This window comes from Monodelphis domestica, chromosome 6 (genome assembly GCF_027887165.1).
Source record: "Monodelphis domestica isolate mMonDom1 chromosome 6, mMonDom1.pri, whole genome shotgun sequence".
Classification (NCBI taxonomy): domain Eukaryota; kingdom Metazoa; phylum Chordata; class Mammalia; order Didelphimorphia; family Didelphidae; genus Monodelphis; species Monodelphis domestica.
Window position 1 is genome coordinate 107488136 of NC_077232.1, and position 18871 is coordinate 107507006.

The window sequence follows — 18871 nt, forward strand, 5'->3', positions numbered from 1 at the left end:
AAGAAAGGAGTTGGGGAAGATAATTTTATCATACTTCTACTGGTTACAAGAGTTACATGGGATACTAAATCATTTCAAATTGTAATTGAAAATAATTTAAGCAAATGCACCAACATGAGTTATAGAGAGTGAGGGGGTAGTAAAATCTGATGAAAAATTTGATATGAATCTCCAAATTAAATTCAAATCCAAGTTGCAATTTAACATCAATGTAAAAGTGTTTTAGAGGAGGATACTGAGAAATATATTGGAAAGCATGGTTCAGGAACAAGAGTAGTCAAAGATGTGGCATAGAAGCATCAGGAGCACTTTTGGAGGGAGCAGGATGATGTTGCAATGCAGAGAGCTGGATTCAGATCAAGAACACGTGTTTAAATCATAGACTTGCCATTAATTACCTATGTGGAATTATCTATGTCCTTTAAACTTCTATGGGCCTCAATTTTCTAATTCTAAATTTCGAATTGTAAAATGAGGAGCTGGGACAGATGACTTTGAGGGTTCCTGTTGGCTCTAATTCTGAGATTCTTTATGCTCAGGTGGTAAGCACCACAAAATATCACAAAAATAAAATTAATCATGTTTTAAGACAGGAAAGTATTTCTTATTGGTGAGGGAGTCACTCCTGAATCAGCTACAAGCAGCACACAGATTTGTCAATAAAAAGTTATTAATATGTCCAAAATAGAATTCATTATCTTCTCTCTAAACCTTGTTATTTCTGTTCATGGTCCTCCCTGTCTCTCAGGTACATGATCTTAAACTCCTCTCCCTCTCTCTCTCTCTCTCTCTCTCTCTCTCTCTCTCTCTCTCTCTCTCTCTCTCTCTCTCTCTCTCTCTCTCTCTCTCCTCTCTCTCACACACACACACACACACACACACACACACACACACACACACACTGCAGGTCCATTCGGTTGGCAAATCTTGTTGATTTTACCTTCCTCAAAATGCCTTGCATCTGTTCCTTTCTTTCCACTCACACAGCCACCACTTTAAGCTAGGTCCTCATTGCCTCTGGCCTGGGCTACAGTAATGGTCTGCTAATTGAACTCCTTGCTTCCAGCCTTTTCCCTCTTTAATCAATCCTCTACACAACTACCAAAATAATCTTTCCAAGGCACAAACCTGACCATGTCCCTTTCTTCCTGAAAAAGTCTTTTGGGGTCTCCTTTTCTTATGGGATAAAATATCAACTACTGGTCTCAACATTTGAGGTCTTCCAGTTTGGTTCGAAACAATTTTTCCAACCATATTTCCTACAAATACCTTCAAAAACTGTACATTTAAGTCCAAGTGGAATACTAGTCATTTCTTGAAATCATTGATATTTCTGAATCCATCTGATATATCTGGATGGCACTCCTTCCTCATCATTCCCTTTCAGAGTCTTTTTCTTCCTTCATGGTTCAACCCCCATGTCACTACTTCTGGGGAACTTTCTTTGCTAATCCCAGGTGTTAGTACTCTCTCTTATTTTCCTTATAGAATATTTATTTGTGTACACATTCAGCCCCCCATCTCTTCAGTAAAATGAAAATTTATTGAGGTGAGGACCTCTTGTTTTTTAATTTGTTTAAAAATTAAACCCAACACATTACTTAGCACCTTGCACACAGTAAGAGCTCAGTGAATGCTCACCTTGCTAATACCTCTCTTTAGTACTCACCATTTTACTTATTTTTATTAGAGTTTCTTGCATACATGACTTATCTTTCCTGCTACACTGTAAACTCCTTGGAGGCTGAGACTACATATTATTTGCCTTTTGTATCATATCCCAGCCCAAAGCTTTACAAAGGGCACTAACTACACTGAGTTAGTGCCCTTTGTAAAGCTGTATGATAGGAACAGAAATATAATAATTCATTTCTTGAATAGTTTAATGCATGAACCAAATTATATTAGCTGTGCAAATAAAATTTGTTGGTTATTGTCCAGAATATTAGAGATTGTTCCTATCATACCTATAATCCAGGATTGGGGGTTTTGTTTTGGGGGGGGAATTGTTTACAAATTTAGAAAACACAAGAATTTCAGGAATATCTTTCAATATTTTAAAGGGAGAGATTCTTAATATTCCACATTCTGTACACTGTGAGATTTTTTGTCTTTGTTGTTGTTTCAGTCTAAATTAAGAATCCAAACCTTATTGTCGCTACATCATACCCATGCAGCGTGTAGCCAGAGGCAACTCCAATTCCTGTTAAACAGTAGGAAGGGTTCTTACTAGAGACGGCTCTTCTGCCTCCTGAGTTGGAGGGGTGCCGTCGGGCATAGGCGAAGGGCTAGCATCATTGTCATTGGTCACATCTCCATCTGTCAGTGCATCAAATGAGGGCAATCCATCCTCATCCACAGGGAGACTGTCCAATGTTTCTGTGAGAACTGCTAGCAAGTTTGCCTCATTCTCTTCATCTATCTTCTGCAGAAACAGAAAAAGAGAGAGGGGAGGGCAAGAGAATGTGGTTAATCAGCATGGAAGGAACACATGTTTAACCAAATGTGCCAGTGTATATGAAGTAATTCCTGACAACACTAGCCCACAGTGATATCTCTCCATTCACTAATCCCATTTCCTCTTATGGTCTTTGCCATACTACTGGAACTTTATTGTATTCTACTATCCCCTAATTGTTGGAATCATGTTATTTAGCACTTTTATCATGTCTATGTATAATTAGACTATGAGTTCCCTTAAAATAGTGCTGAATTCATAATTAAATTCCAAGTAGCTAGCAGAGCACTTTGCACATGGCAGGGGGTGGGTGGAGGCATCTGGCAAAGCAGGTCAGCAACTGTTCTGCAATTTACAGTCTTCGAAAGGGTACCTGTGGCACTAAGAGGCTAAATGGCTCACCCCTGTGTCATATAGCCAGAATATGTTAGTGTAAAGGTCCTTAACCTTTTTTATGGATCTCTTGGGCAGTCTAACAAAGATCATGGACCACTTCTCAGAATAATGTTTAAAATACAAAGGTTTACAAGGCAACAATTAAACTGAAATAAAGATTAATTTTTTATTCAAGTTCAAAGACCCAATGAAATTTATTCATATGCCCCAAATCAAGAATGCCTCCCTGGGTAAAAGGGAGAACTTGAACCTAGGTCTTCTTGATTCTGAGGCTAGCTCTCTATTGCACATGGGCTTTTGCTCTGTACCCTAGTACCAGATCAATATTTATTAAACTTAAATGTTGGTATATTATATGATCTTGCTCACAAATGGTTTCATATGGATATGCCTGCTATTTCTTTCAGAAATGTAGGCTCTTTATGAGCAGAGTCCACATATACGGCTTTTTTTTTTTAAGCCTAGAGCCACCATCACTGGGCTGGGTACACAGTGAATGTTCAATAAATGCAATGATGATAATTCATATTTCAAAAGCATTTTAAAGTTTACAGAGAACTTTTCTTCTAACAGACAAGCAAAGTGGGTTTTCCAAATATTACTCCATTTTTACAGATAAGGAAACTAAGACTCAAATAAGCTAACTTGTTTCCATGATTACAAAGCTATTCATAGTCACATCTGGGCTTCAAACCCAGAACTTTAGGACTCCTTCTAGGTTATGCTTTTTTTCTTACAACTGAATTTAGGCAGGGAAGTTATCTTCTTCTTGACTGCAGTTCATTTTATTTGACCCACTGGATTTTCTTGAAAAGAAAATCCAAACTCAATGCTATACCATTAACAACTATAGGCTAAATTATCCTGCACATATTGTATTACAAAATGTACCTAAGTTGCTGACATCTAATGAAGCCAGCAATGCCCAGACTTCCTTTTTCTCTGGTACTGAACTCCAGTTAATTGACCTGACAAAATTACAAGAATGAGAGAATAAGACAGCTAATCAGAAAATCAAATTGTATTACTGGAGAAATTAGGCACGTCTTTATCACGTATACATTCTATTTTCATATAAAAATTGTTTCCCCTCATTAATGATCAGTTTTTGTCTGAAAACAAAAATTCAAGTTAATATTCCTATGTGTTTTAAAGGCCAATACCAGCATTTCTACCCACTTTTATACTAATGACTGATATTGAAGTGTTTATTTTTGGATTTCCATCAGTGTACTCTTTGAAGTTGACCTTGTCACTGACTTTTTTAATGGACACAGTATCATTATTAAGTTTTATCATGTTCCTGTATACTATAAGTTGGTAGAATAATTTTTAATCAGTGGTGGAAATGTTGATTTTTTTTTCATTTGAATAGGTTATATTACTTAGGAAACTATATGTTACATGGAAATAAACTAGTATTTTTAAAATGCCTTAGTCCTCTGAAATACAGATTACTTTTAAGACCACAAGGATGTGGCTAGTAGCTTCATTTTGTAGTGGTAAGAATAAGAGTTGGAAGACCTGAGTTCAAATTTTTTATTTCCCATATGACCTTAGTAAGTTATTTCTCTCTACCTGCCTCTCAGTTTCCTTATTTGTAATAGGAGAGTTAAATTCAATGACCTCTAAGCTTTCTTCCAGTTCCAAATCCTATAACTGCTTATGTTTAAGAGAAAAAAAATTCTGATCATGACTATATCCTGCTTTTTTAGTACCTAGAATTATTTTCTTTTTTACTTAAAAAACATCAGTCATGAAGTCAACTATGGAACTATTCTTAAGATCACTACAATGAAACCAAATGTTAGAGTTAAGGTAAACATTATATCTTTCAGAGTCATCTGTTTTGTATTATATTTTTGATTAAATAGAGTTTGTATATATATTAGCATTTTTTAAAAATCATTTAGCTTCTATATATATACTATACTTTTATAAATATAATCATTCCTCTGTAGGTCAAATAGTTGAAGGCAGAAGTTAATAATATTTACCAATAAACAAATTATTTTGATTAACATAATTCTAAATACACATTTGGTTTTCCAGGTAAGCTATTTATTTTCAATCACATAATTATAATGGTGTTCCATGAATGTTGTATAATTCTAAGCAAATATAAATGGAAAAATACTTTTCTGGAAAAAATAAAACTTAAAAAATTAACTGTATTTCCTAGGTTTCTTCCAATGAGTCTTGAAAAATCACATATTCATTACAATTGTAGAGACCTTGATGTTTTATTATGTCATAATTCATTTACAAAATCTGATTAAACATAATTATTTCTATTTTTATAGAAATAGTGGTGATATGTGTGGTAGTAGAGAGATTTTGTGAAGTCCTTCAGCAGAATTTGATACAGCAAAATTATTTTTGAAATTAACAAGAAAAACTATGACTACAAGTACAACTACTTTTTATATAAAGCCAGATTTAAATAAATGGAGAAATATTAATTATTCATAAGTAGACCAATATAAGAAAATAACAATTCTACCTGAATTAATTTACTTATTCAGTGTTATACCAATTAAACTTATGATTAGAGTATAAAAATTAAGGCAACTCTAAGTTCTACTCCAATCCATGAGATTGGAAAAGTTAACAAAGTTAACAAAAATGGAAAATGACAAATATTGGAGGAATTAGGAGAGAAAGGACCTATTATTGTACTGTCAGTAGATCTATGAATTACTGGGCCTATTCTGTGAAGCAATTTGGAACAATATCCCCAAAATAGCTAAAATGTCCATTCCTTTGGACTAGCAATACTAATACTAGGTCTATACCCCAGAGAGATGTAAGGAAGAATAAAATGTTCTTTATGTACAAAAATATTTCTAGCAGCTCCTTGTGCAGTGGCAAAGAACTAGAAATTTAGAGGGTGTCCATCAGAAGGGGAATGGAAGCACAGATCATAATATATGCATGTAATTGTATGCTTTAATAAAGAAAAAAATGGTTTCAGAGAAATCTAGAAAGACTTGTATGTACTGATATGGAATGAAGTGAACAGAACCAAATGAACATTTTGTACTCTAGTTTCAAGAATATAGAAATGAATAATTCTGAAAGAACAACACAATACTCAAACATGATTCCAGAGAACTGAGAATGAATAATGCTGCTCATTTCATGACTGGGAGTTGATGGACTTATATGCATGAGATACAAGCTTTTGGATATGGACAGTTTTGCTTGACTGTGTATTTGTTAGAAGGGTTTTTCTTTTTCTTTTTTATATGGAGGCTCTGAAGGTGGCAGTTAAAAATAAATATTTGAAAAGATTTTAAAAGATAGAAAAGCAAAAAAAAGTAATTAACAGGGAAAATTATGTCTTCTTATTTCAGACTCTAAATGCTTTCTTTAATCATATAATGCAATGAGAAAGCTCCATATCTGCTGGTAGATCTTTCAAGCTAGAGGTTTAAACAGACATTCAAGTGTACTGGCATTCCCAAGTGGGAACTGAGTGGACACTAGCCCTCATCATGGCAATTTCAATTAGTTTTGTACAAGTTTCAACAATCAAACACCCCAGAGAAAGCAATGGATGTGACAAAGAGGACTCTCTTAAACAATTAATGTCACTTTCTATTATTGCCTCAGTCCCAATTTACAGAGCAAATAAATCAAAGTCACCACAGATGAAGCATACTGGCCTGTGAACACATGTCTGTTCACAAGCGACATGGCAGTGGGAGCACATTAGTCAGTAAAATGACATTGCAAGATAACCTTTCAAAAGCTTGACTGCTATTGCTTCTGTTTGCCCCAAATTATTGCTTTAACTGAAATATGCTTATTAGCTCCATCAAAGAGAAGAGAAGAGGGAAAGGGGAGAGATGGAAACTACAATATACAATGGGTAATAATATACAGGAGTACAGAAATAAGACTCAACACTAGCATCTGAATCTTTATAGGGATAGCAGTAAAGACAAAATAAAGGTATGATGCAACATGATGCACTTTTTTTCATTGCAATTTTAGGGGAATTTTCCCATGTTGGGATATAACGTTTTGCTTTCCTTTTGTAATTTTGGGGGACTCACACTCCTTATATAGAGAAATGAGGGTTGAAGGCAATGAGGAAGGGGTTGATGAAAAATGGCTTCCCTCACTACTTCCTTCCAGAGTCCCTGAATTACTTGAGGGAGACAAAATGGAGATCTCCCTTGGATGAAGGCTTGCTCCTTGGTGGCCATGCTGACCCTCAAGGGTGGCGGGGAAGTCTTCTCGACAAGGATAGGTATTTGGGACCTCAATCCCAATATGAGATACTTTGGGGTGCTCACAAGCTTCCCCTTAGTGTCTTCTTTTTGAAAACTGACAACATGATGGAGTCTGCCAATAGGCTTACTCTCTAGATGTAAATAAAGGAGACTGAATTCACTATCTGACTGCTTATTTAATTGTTGATTGGGGCAAAGGGAAGAGGTGAAAAGGGGTTGTGGGTCACCTTAAGTCTCTTTCTAAATAAAACTAATTACTAAAGTACCAGGTTTTGTCATAGCCAGGGAAGAGGTAGAAAAAGGGAAGAGAGCACTGCTCACTGATTTGAGTCCAGTATCTCAATAATTCATGGAATGAAAGTTTTTGAAGAAATTAGGTTTCATGGCAGGAACCAGTGATGTTTTAAAACAGGAACCCTTGATGTTAGACAGAAATCTCCCCAGGTGTCTTGAAATGGCCCGGAGAAACAGTTCCTCCTTCCACTCCCCTCTGCTTCTCAGCACCCAAGACTCCCTCCTCAGGAGAATTTCCCAGAAGTCCTTGTTCAGTTCCCAACTACCCTTTCTGCCTCAATCCCTGTAGAGCTCTCCCAACAGTTTTTTTTATTTTTTTCTTACTCCCCATCATTACAATATCCTGGTTTTGTTATTCTTGAGTCTTTTGCTAAAAGCTCATGCTGCTTGTGCACTCTTTTCCTATTCTTATCCCATGTTCTATTCCACCAAAATAATAAATTCCTATCTTCCTCTATCTAGGATTCTATCTACCTATGCTAAGAAAGGTATATAGGAAAGTTTTGGGTAGGAAGGGATAATACAAATTGCATTACAATGTTGCAATAGGTGAACAATTTTTGTAATAGCAAACAGGTTTTTCTCAAATCCAAAGAATAAATTCAATGTAACAATACAACAATTTTCTTATTAATTATTCATTATCTTATGGTAAACTATATACTTTTCTATTTTAAATGTTAACCTACTCATGTATACAAAATAATATTGTTATGCTATTATTTTATTCAGTTTTCTATCTTATTTTTGTTTGTATCACGATCCAAAATATAACAATATATTAGTCTTATCATTATGCTATCCCTAAGCTGTCTAGCTAAAAAAAAGTAACTAATTCCTCGTCCCTATCTGCTTCTTTTTCTATGCTATTATTTTAATGTGGTTAGCTGCTACTCTAATCTATAGATTAGAATTTTGGTTAGTAAGTTTTATCTACTTTTATGTATGTATGATACTAGTATGTACATGTTTACATACAATACATTTCACAAGCTTTTTTCAGCCTTGCATAGAGATTTTAGCTCCACAAGGAAATGAAACATTTCCTTATCAGGTTAAAACAAAAACTATATAGATTTAGGAAGTATATACATTTATACAATATATACACATACATATACACATTTTGCTCATATCCAATCTTTAGACATTCATTTATTGACACAAGGTCCATGTCCAGAAATCAGTTTTTATGTTGTGTCATGTCTAATGTATCCTGGTGCATGCACATACTTACCCTTTTTGTTGCAATGTGTCCTTTGTCTAACTAGTTACCTGGAGGTTCTCTTTGTTCTTGAACTTATATAGTATTGTTTGCTTTTTTACAGTGTGAGGTTAATTTGTGGGTTTTTTGTTTATGCTGCACTAGTCTTACATATATGGTTTCCCTTTTGTCTTTCTCCTTGGACTGTCCTTATTTGCAAGTTTTAAATTTCTAATTGTACATTTTTTGTAAGATGATTAATTTCTTCTTTGCTTCTATCTTTTTTTCTTTTTCTTTATCTGTGGTAGTCAGACTTTTGTTGGTCATCTTCATGTTGACTGATGGGATTTTTCCTCTTGCACTGGAATTTAATATGAGTGGGATGTGATATTTATTGGTTTTAGTTGTAATTTTCAGCAGTGTCTTTTGTTTTCTTCATTAATTCTCTGGGTTTTGATTTGATTCTGGGTTTTGATTTGATTCTAAGTTTTCAGTACATTGTGAGTGTTCTGATTGTTCTGTGTCTATGTTTGGTTTTTGCAATTTTATGTGGGAACAGTGGAACCATGAGTCTTTGTTTGCAAAAACAAATAGAACTTCATGTGGACACAACCATTTTGGATTTGTTACTGATTTTCTGTTGATATATACTATGTCTCCAGGACTTGACTCACTTGAACCATAGGTGCTTGTAATTCAATTTTTTCCATGTCCCAATCTTGGTTTGAATTGGCTTGTGTTTGTTCTGGCTCTAGAATATCAACTTTCAATGAGTTTTGAGTTTGCAATGGGTTCATTTCTCCATTTGTGCTAGTTGGCATTTCTGTGCTGTTATTATAACTGTTCCCTTCATTGAGTTGCAAACTGTTGTGTGATTCAGATTTCTGTGTATATGTATTGTTAGTAATCATGTTAAGATCTTGTATGGAATTTGTTTGTGACCATGGTAAGGATAAAGATTCTTCTGCTTTCATGAACATGCATTGCAGAGGTTATACAAAGTTAGATCAAGGGAAAGCTTGCATTTGAGGAATGCATACATCTGTAATGGGAATGCATGATTGATTTAAGCTTCCTTTCCCCTTAGGTGTTTCTGTTATAGATGATGCAGTTTGTAGATTATAGTCAGGGATTGTGAAGGTAACATTTTGTACTGGTTTGAAAGTATAGTCAACAAAGTTTTGGTATTGCTTGACTTTGTATTTCCTGTTTGTTCTTTGTTTCCCTTCTTTTCCTTGCTTTCTCTTGTTTGTATATGACTTTGGATTAATTCCTCAGTTTGCTTGACAGTTAAGCAAGTGGAGTTACTTTCAGTGGGAAACTTCCCTGAAAGATCACAAGCTTGGAGTTGTTCCATTGTTTGAATAGAATTGTTCTCTGGAGATTGTTTGGGGTAAAACTCTTTGACTTCTGGATTGAGGTTTGATTGTACTGATATGTCAAAGGTATTGTCTTCCCTTTTAATATTCTCTTCCACCACTTCTCCAGGAGGTATGCTTGTTTCTCTGCTTCACTCTATATGTCTTTCCTTTCCAATGGACACTTTTAAAGACTGATTTTCAACTTTTTTTTTCTGTCAGTTACTGTTTGTATGAGAAACTGCTCAGAACCCTCAAATAAGTTTGTTTCTTGAACTAGTGTAGTTTCTGGTACTCTATATTTTGCAATTTCCATATCATTATTAATCAAAACTGTTGCTGTATTTGATGTTAAAATCTGTTTTAAGAACTTTTTTTGTATTTTTCTTGTGTTTTTGAATCTTTAGTTTCTATCTCTTTTATTTTAGCTTTGATTTCTGTTATATCCCTTAACATCTGTTGTTCTTTCATTGTTTGCTTTTCAGTTTTAGTTTGGGCTTTATCATCCCCATAGTCTATTTCTAAGCTCAACATCTTATATGTTGTTTCCCATGTTTAGACTCAGCCTTGCACCCCTTAAATTTTCTTTTGTGTGCTAAGGCTGGTTCCTAGCTTCATAATTCTGCTTTATGCCCTGAAACCATGCTCGAATAATACAGGTTTTCTCCCTGGACTATAGCTTCTTGCATGATCTTTATTTAAAAAAAAAACAAAAAAACCTTACCTTCCGTCTTGGAATCAAGGCAGAAGAGTGGTAAGGGCTAAGCAATGGGGGTTAAGTGACTTGACCATGGTCACACAGCTGGGAAGTGTCTGAGGTCAAATTTGAACCTAGGACCTCCCATCTCTAGGCCTGGCTCTCAATCCACTGAACAACCCAGCTACCCAAACTCATCTATCTATTTAGTGCCATACCCATGGAACTTCCAAAAATTTTTTTTACTGATTTAGAAAAAACCATAACAAAGTTCATTTGGAAGAACAAAAGATCAAGGATATCCAGGGAAATAATGAAAAGAAATACAAAGGAAGGGCGTCTTGCAGTCCCAGATCTCAGACTATATTACAAAGCAGCGGTCATCAAAACAATTTGGTACTGGCTAAGAGACAGAAAGGAAGATCAGTGGAATAGACTGGGGGCAAGCAACCTCAGCAAGACAGTATATGACAAACCCAAAGATCCCAGCTTTTGGGACAAAAATCCACTATTTCATAAAAACTGCTGGGAAAACTGGAGGACAGTGTGGGAAAGATTAGGCTTAGATCAACACCTCACACCCTACACCAAGATAAATTCAAAATGGATGAATGACTTGAACATAAAGAAGGAAACTATAAGAAAACTAGGTGAACACAGAATAGTATACATGTCAGACCTTTGGGAAGGGAAATACTTCAAAACCAAGCAAGAATTAGAAAGAGTTACAAAATGCAAAATAAATAATCTGGATTACATCAAATTAAAAAGTTTTTGTACAAACAAAACCAATGTAACCAAAATCAGAAGGGTAGCAACCAATTGGGAAACAATCTTCATAAAAACCTCTGACAAAGGTTTAATTACTCAAATTTATAAAGAACTAAATCAATTTTACAAAAAATCAAGCCATTCTCCAATTGACAAATGGGCAAGGGACATGAACAGGCAGTTCTCAGCCAAAGAAATCAAAACTATTAATAAGCACATGAAAAAGTGCTCTACATCTCTTATAATCAGAGAGATGCAAATCAAAACAACTCTGAGGTATCACCTCACACCTAGCAGATTGGCTAACATGACAGCTATGCAAAGTAATGAATGCTGGAGGGGTTGTGGCATAGTGGGGACATTAATTCATTGCTGGTGGAGTTGTGAATTGATCCAACCATTCTGGAGGGCAATTTGGAACTATGTCCAAAGGGCGATAAAAGACTGTCTGCCCTTTGATCCAGCCATAGCACTGCTGGGCTTGTACCCCAAAGAGATAATGGACAAAAAGACTTGTACAAGAATATTCATAGCTGCGCTCTTTGTGGTGGCCAAAAATTGGAAAATGAGGGGATGCCCTTCAATTGGAGAATGGCTGAACAAATTGTGGTATATGTTGGTGATGGAATACTATTGTGCTAAAAGGAATAATAAAGTGGAGGAATTCCATGGAGACTGGAACAACCTCCAGGAAGTGATGCAGAGTGAAAGGAGCAGAACCAGGAAAACATTATACACAGAGACTGATACATTGTGGTACAATCGAAGGTGATGGACTTCTCCATTAGTATCAATGCAATTTCCCTGAACAATCTGCAGGGATCTAAAAAAAAATACTACCCACAAGCAGAGGATAAACTGTGGGAGTAAAAACACCGATGAAAAGCAACTGCTTGACTACAGGGTTGGAGGAGATAAGACTGAGGAGAGACTCTAAATGAACACTATAATGCAAATTCCAACAACAGGGAAATGGGTTCGAGTCAAGAACACATGTAATAACCAGTGGAATCATGCGTCGGCTATGGGAGAGGGAAAGGGGGGCGGGAGAGGAGGAAAAGAAAAGGATCTTTGTTTCCAGTGAATAATATATGAAAACGACCAAATAAAATAATGTTTAAATAAAAAAAAACTGTTTGATAGAATTTACTGGTGAATCCATCAGGCCCTGGGGATTTTTTCTTAGGAAGTTCTTTGATGGCTTGTTGGATTTCATTTTCTGATATGGGATTATTTAAGAATTCTATTTCTTCTTTTGTTAGTCTAGGCAGTTTGTATTTTTGTATATATTCATCCATATCACCTAAATTGGTGTATTTATTGCCATATAATTGGGCAAAGTAATTTCTAATGATTGCCTAAATTTCTTCTTCATCAGAGGTGATAACCCCCTTTTCAAATTTGATGCTGTTAATTTGCTTTTCTTCTTTCCTTTTTTAAATTAGATTGACCAGTATGTTGTCTATTTTGTTTGTTTTTTCAAAGTACCAGCTTCTTGTCTTATTTATTAATTCAATAGTTCTATCACTTTCGATTTTATTAATTTCTCCCTTAATTTTTAGGGTTTCTAGTTTAGTTTTCTGCTGGGGTTTTTTAATTTGATCGCTTTTGAGTTTTTTTATTTGCATTTCCAATTGATTGATCTCTGCTCTCCCTAGTTTGTTAATATATGCACTCAGGGATATGAATTTACCTCTGATTACAGCTTTGGCTGCATCCCAAAAGGTTTGAAAGGATGTCTCGCCATTGTCATTTTCCTTGATGAAATTATTAATTGTTTCTATGATTTCTTCTTTAACTAAACGGTTTTGGAGTATCATATTGTTTAATTTCCAATTAGTTTTTGATTTGGTTTTCCATGTACCTTTACTGATCATTATTTTTGTTGCCTTGCGATCTGAAAAGGCTGCATTTATTATTTCTGCTTTTCTGCATTTGTGTGCCATGTTTCTGTGATCTAATGTATGGTCAATCTTTGTGAATATGCCAGGTGGTGCTGAGAAGAAGGTATATTCCTTTTTATCCCTATTTATTTTTCTCCATATGTATATTAATTCTAATTTTTCTAAGATTTCATTCACTTCTTTTACCTCTTTCTTATTTATTTTTTATTTGATTTATCTAAATTTGATAATGGTTTGTTTAAGTCTCCCACTAATATGCTTTTACTGTCTATTTCTTCCTTCAATTCTCCTAGTTTCCCCATTAGAAATTTGGGTGCTATATTATTTGGTGCATGCATGTTGATTATCGATATTTCCTCATTATCTAAAGTCCCTTTTAATAAAATATAATTACCTTCCCTATCCCTTTTGATCATGTCTATTTTTGCTTTGGCTTTATCAGATATCATGATTACCACTCCTGCCTTCTTTCTGTCAGTTGAGGCCCAGAAGGTCTTACTCCATCCTTTAATTCTGACCTTGTGGGTGTCTACCTGCCTCATGTGTGTTTCTTGAAGACAACATATGGTAGGGTTTTGGATTCTAATCCATTCTGCTATTCGTCTACGTTTTATGGGTGAGTTCATCCCATTCACGTTCAAAGTTATGACTGTCACTTGTGGACTCCCTGGCATTTTGATATCCTTCCCTAATTCTATCCTTTCTTCTTCAGCTCTACCTTTTAGTCCAGTGATTTACTTTAAATTGTCCCCCTTGTCCCCTCCCTTGATATGTTTCCCTTTCTAGTCCCTCCCTTTTTGTTCCCTCCCCCTCCCTCCTCTTCTTCCCTCCCTTTTTTGTGTTCCCTCCCCCCTACCACCCTTGGTTTTCCCTTCTCCCTTCCCTTGTTGGGTAAGATAGAATTCAAGATCCCAATGGATCTGGATGTTCTTCCCTCTCAGAGTTGATTTCCCTGAGAGTAAGTTTTAAGTAAATACTCTCTTCCTCTCCTTCTCATAGGACTTTTCTTCCCCTCCCCTTCCCGTGTGAATCTTTGTGTGACAAAGATTATTCTATTTGATCTTTCTTTTCCCCCTATTTACACATTACATTTTCCCCACATGTTAGTATACATAGATTGATATAAATGTAGTCCTTATAGAAGAGAGTTTGAATAAAAGAAAAAGATAACATTTTTCTCCTTTTCCCTTTCCTTCATATTTACCTTTTCAGGTATTCCATGCTCTTTGTTTTTCGATATGGAACTTTCCACAGAGCTCTGGTCTTTTCTTTGCAAAAATTTGGAAGTCTTCTATTTTGTTGAATGCCCATACTTTCCCTTGGAAGTATATAGTCAGTTTTGCTGGATAGCTGATTCTTGGTTGAAGGCCCAGCTCTCTTGCCTTTCTGAAAATCATGTTCTATGCCTTACAGTCATTCAGAGTGAAACTTGCAAGGTCTTGTGTGACCCTGATTGGCATTCCTTTATATTTAAATTATCTTTTTCTGGCTTCTTGTAGTATTTTTTTCTTTTGCTTGAAAGCTTTGGAATTTGGCAATTACATTTCTGGGAGTTATCTTTTGGGGATTTAGTGTAGATGGTACTCTGTGAGCTCTGTCAGTGGCTGTATTGCCCCCTTGTTCTAGAATCTCTGGGCAATTTTCTTTGATTATATCTTGTATTATGATGTCGAGTTTGTTGTTTATTTCTGGCTTTTCTGAAAGTCCAATTATTCTTAAATTATCTCTTCTTCCTCTATTTTCCAAGTCTTTCACCTTGTCAGTGAGATATTTTATGTTCTCTTCTAATTTCTTGGTATTTTGGCTTTGCTTTATTAATTCTTGCTCGTTGTCTTCGAGTTGCCTGATTCTGACTTTTAAAGCCTGGTTTTCCTTTTCACTTTGGTCAAACTGGTTTTGTAGATGCGTGAATTTCTTTTGCATTATTTCCCACTTTTCCTCCCAGGGGGCTTCCATCTTTTTGATCCTTTCCGATTCAAATTCTTCATGGGTTTGTGGAGAGTTTCCATTTCCTTTGGAAGGTTTCAGAGCATTTGCTTGTGGTTCCTCTTCTATCTCCTCTGTATTTTGTATTTTTGCTCCATAAAATGTGTCCAAAGTCGCCCCCTTCTTCTTGTTTTTCTTGGAATTTGGGGGCTTTTGTGCTTCTGTATAGTTTGCCATCTCTATCTGAGTGGGGAGGACTAGCTTTTCTTATCTCTGTCTGGTGTTCAGAGGTTTTAGCCCTAGGCAGATTGTCCGTTCTATGCAGTTGTTGTTCTGTCTTCCCGGGGAAGCCAGGAATTGCTGGTGTTTCCGTGTTACTGCCCTCCTCAATTCCCTCCCGATGCTTTTCCGTTGCCTTACTTCCACACTCTGAGCCTGGCTTGGCCCTTTCCATGGGGTGTTTGTTTCTGTGCCTTAGCCGGCCAGAAGAGCCAGCACTCTGAGGGGGGAGGGGTCACGGCTTCCCGGAGCTCCAAGGGCTCCTGATAGGATTAGCTTTCCCTGGGTTAAATTGAGTATGCCCTGAGGCAGGGACCTTCTGTGAGACTTGGATGGAAGGATCCAGCCAGAGGATTACAAGCTCCCCCCATCTCTCTCTGTTTCCCTGCTGTCTGTGTTGGGTGCCCCCTTGTCTGAGTCAGGTTGTTTCCAGGAAGCGGCCTTCAGAATAGCCTGTCCTGAGGCTCTGCGGTTCCCTCTGCTGCCTTGGACTCGGTGCTCTGGGTTGGGGGGGATGGGTCCTGGGACCTTCCTTCTGCCTACCCCTTAGGTCCGAGTGTTCTTGGGTTCTGGCTTTTGGGGGGGGGGGTTGTTACCTTTTCATCCAGGTCCAGGAGGAGGATTCCTGGGGTCTATGCTATTGTTCGTTTTAAATTTCTGTGCCCTAGGAGCATATAGTTTGAGTTCTGTAGGGAAGGGTTTCTGGAAATCTGAACGTTAGCTTTTTCTAAGCCGCCATCTTGACCAGAAGCTGCATGCTCTTTAGATCCAGACTTTGTCTATATATTTTACAGTTGTGGTCACAGCATCTGCTTGATGTCTTTGAATTGTTAATGTTTCTTGTATTGTAGTTATTATAGCTCCTGTTTCTGTTGTTGTTTTTGTTCAAGTTTAATTGAGCCTTGTAGTGGTAAAAACCTGACAATATGTCTGAATTTTCTTTTTGTTAGTGTTGTTGTTGTAGTATGAGTTTCTTGGTTGCCTAGGCTGTTGATTTTGGTATCTAGGTCTAAAGGCTTAGAAAGTAGCTAATGATTTCACTTCCTCAATTTACCTATTTTTTATGTTTTTCCTTCACATCTTTTTATTGATGCTCTAAATCTTTGATGAGCTGATCTTTTTCTTTTAGTGTATGTTTGGAGTTAGTTCTTTCTTAGGATCATTTGTGAACATAAAATGCAGTTTTATGAAGGTCCTCAATGTTGAGGTTTTTCCAACATGGACACTGTAATTTGAAATATGTCCTGATAGGTAGGGAACTGCCTTTAATGAATTGCCTCCTGATGTGCTGGAGGCACATTATTTTCTGACCAGTCCTGAAAGCCAAATAAAGTTTCTCCAGTTTCTAACAAGCGATTGAGGAATGTTGAAGGATGCTCTATTGTTTCTTGCTTTGCTTTCAAATTTCCCCAAAGAGTCAGGATGCTTGGCGAAGATTTTGATACTTTCCACCAAGTCTTCTCTGGCCTTTCTTAAATGAACTAAATTTGAATGGTTGGAAAGTTTCAGGTCCTCAAAATGCTCTGGCCATGAGGTTAAATTAGGGTTATTTCTATTTTCTGCCAAAGTAAACATCTCTGAAAGAAGAATTTCAATGACCAAGAATGTTGGATCAAAAAGTCGGATTGCACCTTTGAATTTTGTCATGGCCCGGACAGGGTTCAGGAAAAAAAGAAGTTGCCCATTTTTTTTTAGATTTTCTAGATCTGAGGCAGAGAAAGGTTCATGGGTCTTTACATGAATGATGCCAGAACCTGATTCTATTGAGAATTGATTGAAAATGGGTGGGATAGTTACTGGATTCTCCACCTTTTCTTTAGCTATTTGCACTTCTGTCTTTATCTCTTCTACAGTTTATGTTGCCATGTCTAGTGTTTGTTCTCCCTTGTTGTTTTTCATTATCTCTATTTTTTTCTAATTGGGCTATCTTTTATTTTAGTGTCAGGATATTATCTTCCTTTTGCCCAAGTATTTTCTTGATTAAATTCTTTAGACAGTAATAGAACTATAGGAAGGATAGTATGACTGCAAAGATTGTAGACAAGAATGCAAAGAGTTGTTCCAGTTCTATTTTAGCCATTGTGTGAGTCATAAATGTCTGATTCCTAAGATGTATTATAGAATCACTTCCATCCATATGCCATATAGCATTGACCAGAATTTATATAGCAAGAAGATGCTTCTGCATATTGGAAACAGCATTGTTATTACAGACTTTTCCATTTTTTTGTATCTCTGTGTCTGATTTTGTACTAGCTATGTTGCTATCCCTTTAAATTTTCTTCTCTGAGATGTTTGGACCTTTTAGGCTACCATAGTGAATGGAAAAACAAAATGGCTACCACTCAATTCTCCCTTGAGAAATGTTTTATTTTTAAAAATAAAATTCCTTTATCTTATAGCAGATTTCACCCTAAAACTATGTACTATGAAACTCTACTTTCTTCCTAAGTAAAAGTCTATCTAATAAGAATACAATACCCTCTAGGGTTCTCAGAAAATGTACACAAAATGTTATTGAAATAATTTTTTTTCAAAATGTTTGCTGTATTTATATTGGCAAACAATATATCTACGTTTTTTTCAAACCATTCAGCAATAATAAAAGATTTAGAGCTGGACAGCATCTATAATCATAAGATTGGCTAATCACACACTATATATAATAGTTGCTAAACAATTCCATATAACTAACTGATAATCGTAAATCCTGACATAGTACCCTCTTCTCTGGGGCTACTTTCCTATTCTTTTTTTAACTACTATTCCAGTTCCCCAGAGGCTACTGTCTTTCATTCACTTCAAGATGCTAGGGATAACTCTGAGGGCTTAGGGTTTTTAGTATAGTCACTAATGAGCCCCTAATAGTGTATTCACTATTAGTTATCAAACAACTAGCTTTTAGAAAAGGTATTTGCTTTGTTGTTGTCGTTTTTGTTGTTTTGAGTCAATTCAGTCATGTCTACCTCTTTGTTACCCCATTTGGTATTTTCTTGGCAAAGATACTGGACTGGTTTGCCATTTCTTTCTACAGCTCCTTTTAGAGGTAAAGAACCGGTGCAAATACAGGTTAAGATACTTGCCCAGGGTCACACAGCTAATAAGTATTAGAGGCTATATTTGAACTCAGTTCTTCCTGACTCCAAGACCTGCACTCTATCCACTCCACCACCTAGTTACCTTCTTACTAAGTCACTATATAGTAAGGATAGTTATTATTGAACTCCTCACACACACACCCCCACCGCCAAGAAAAGCAGGGGTCCTGACTCCTCTTGTACAAACTATGTCCTGAAAGAGAATACCTTCCAATTTAGGGATTTATTTGTGACCAAAGACTAAA

General features: G+C 36.2%; 1 protein-coding gene across 5 annotated transcripts in view; it reads right to left on the bottom strand.

Annotated features, from left to right (window-relative positions):
- Positions 1-18871, bottom strand: part of PPARGC1A (PPARG coactivator 1 alpha) — an 800952-nt gene that overhangs the window by 43078 nt on the left and 739003 nt on the right. For all 5 annotated transcript variants that reach the window (XM_007496655.2, XM_056802471.1, XM_007496657.3 and 2 more), the window contains one exon: positions 2231-2425. In XM_007496655.2, coding sequence (XP_007496717.1) covers positions 2231-2425 — 195 coding nt within the window. The remainder of the gene's footprint in view (positions 1-2230; positions 2426-18871) is intronic.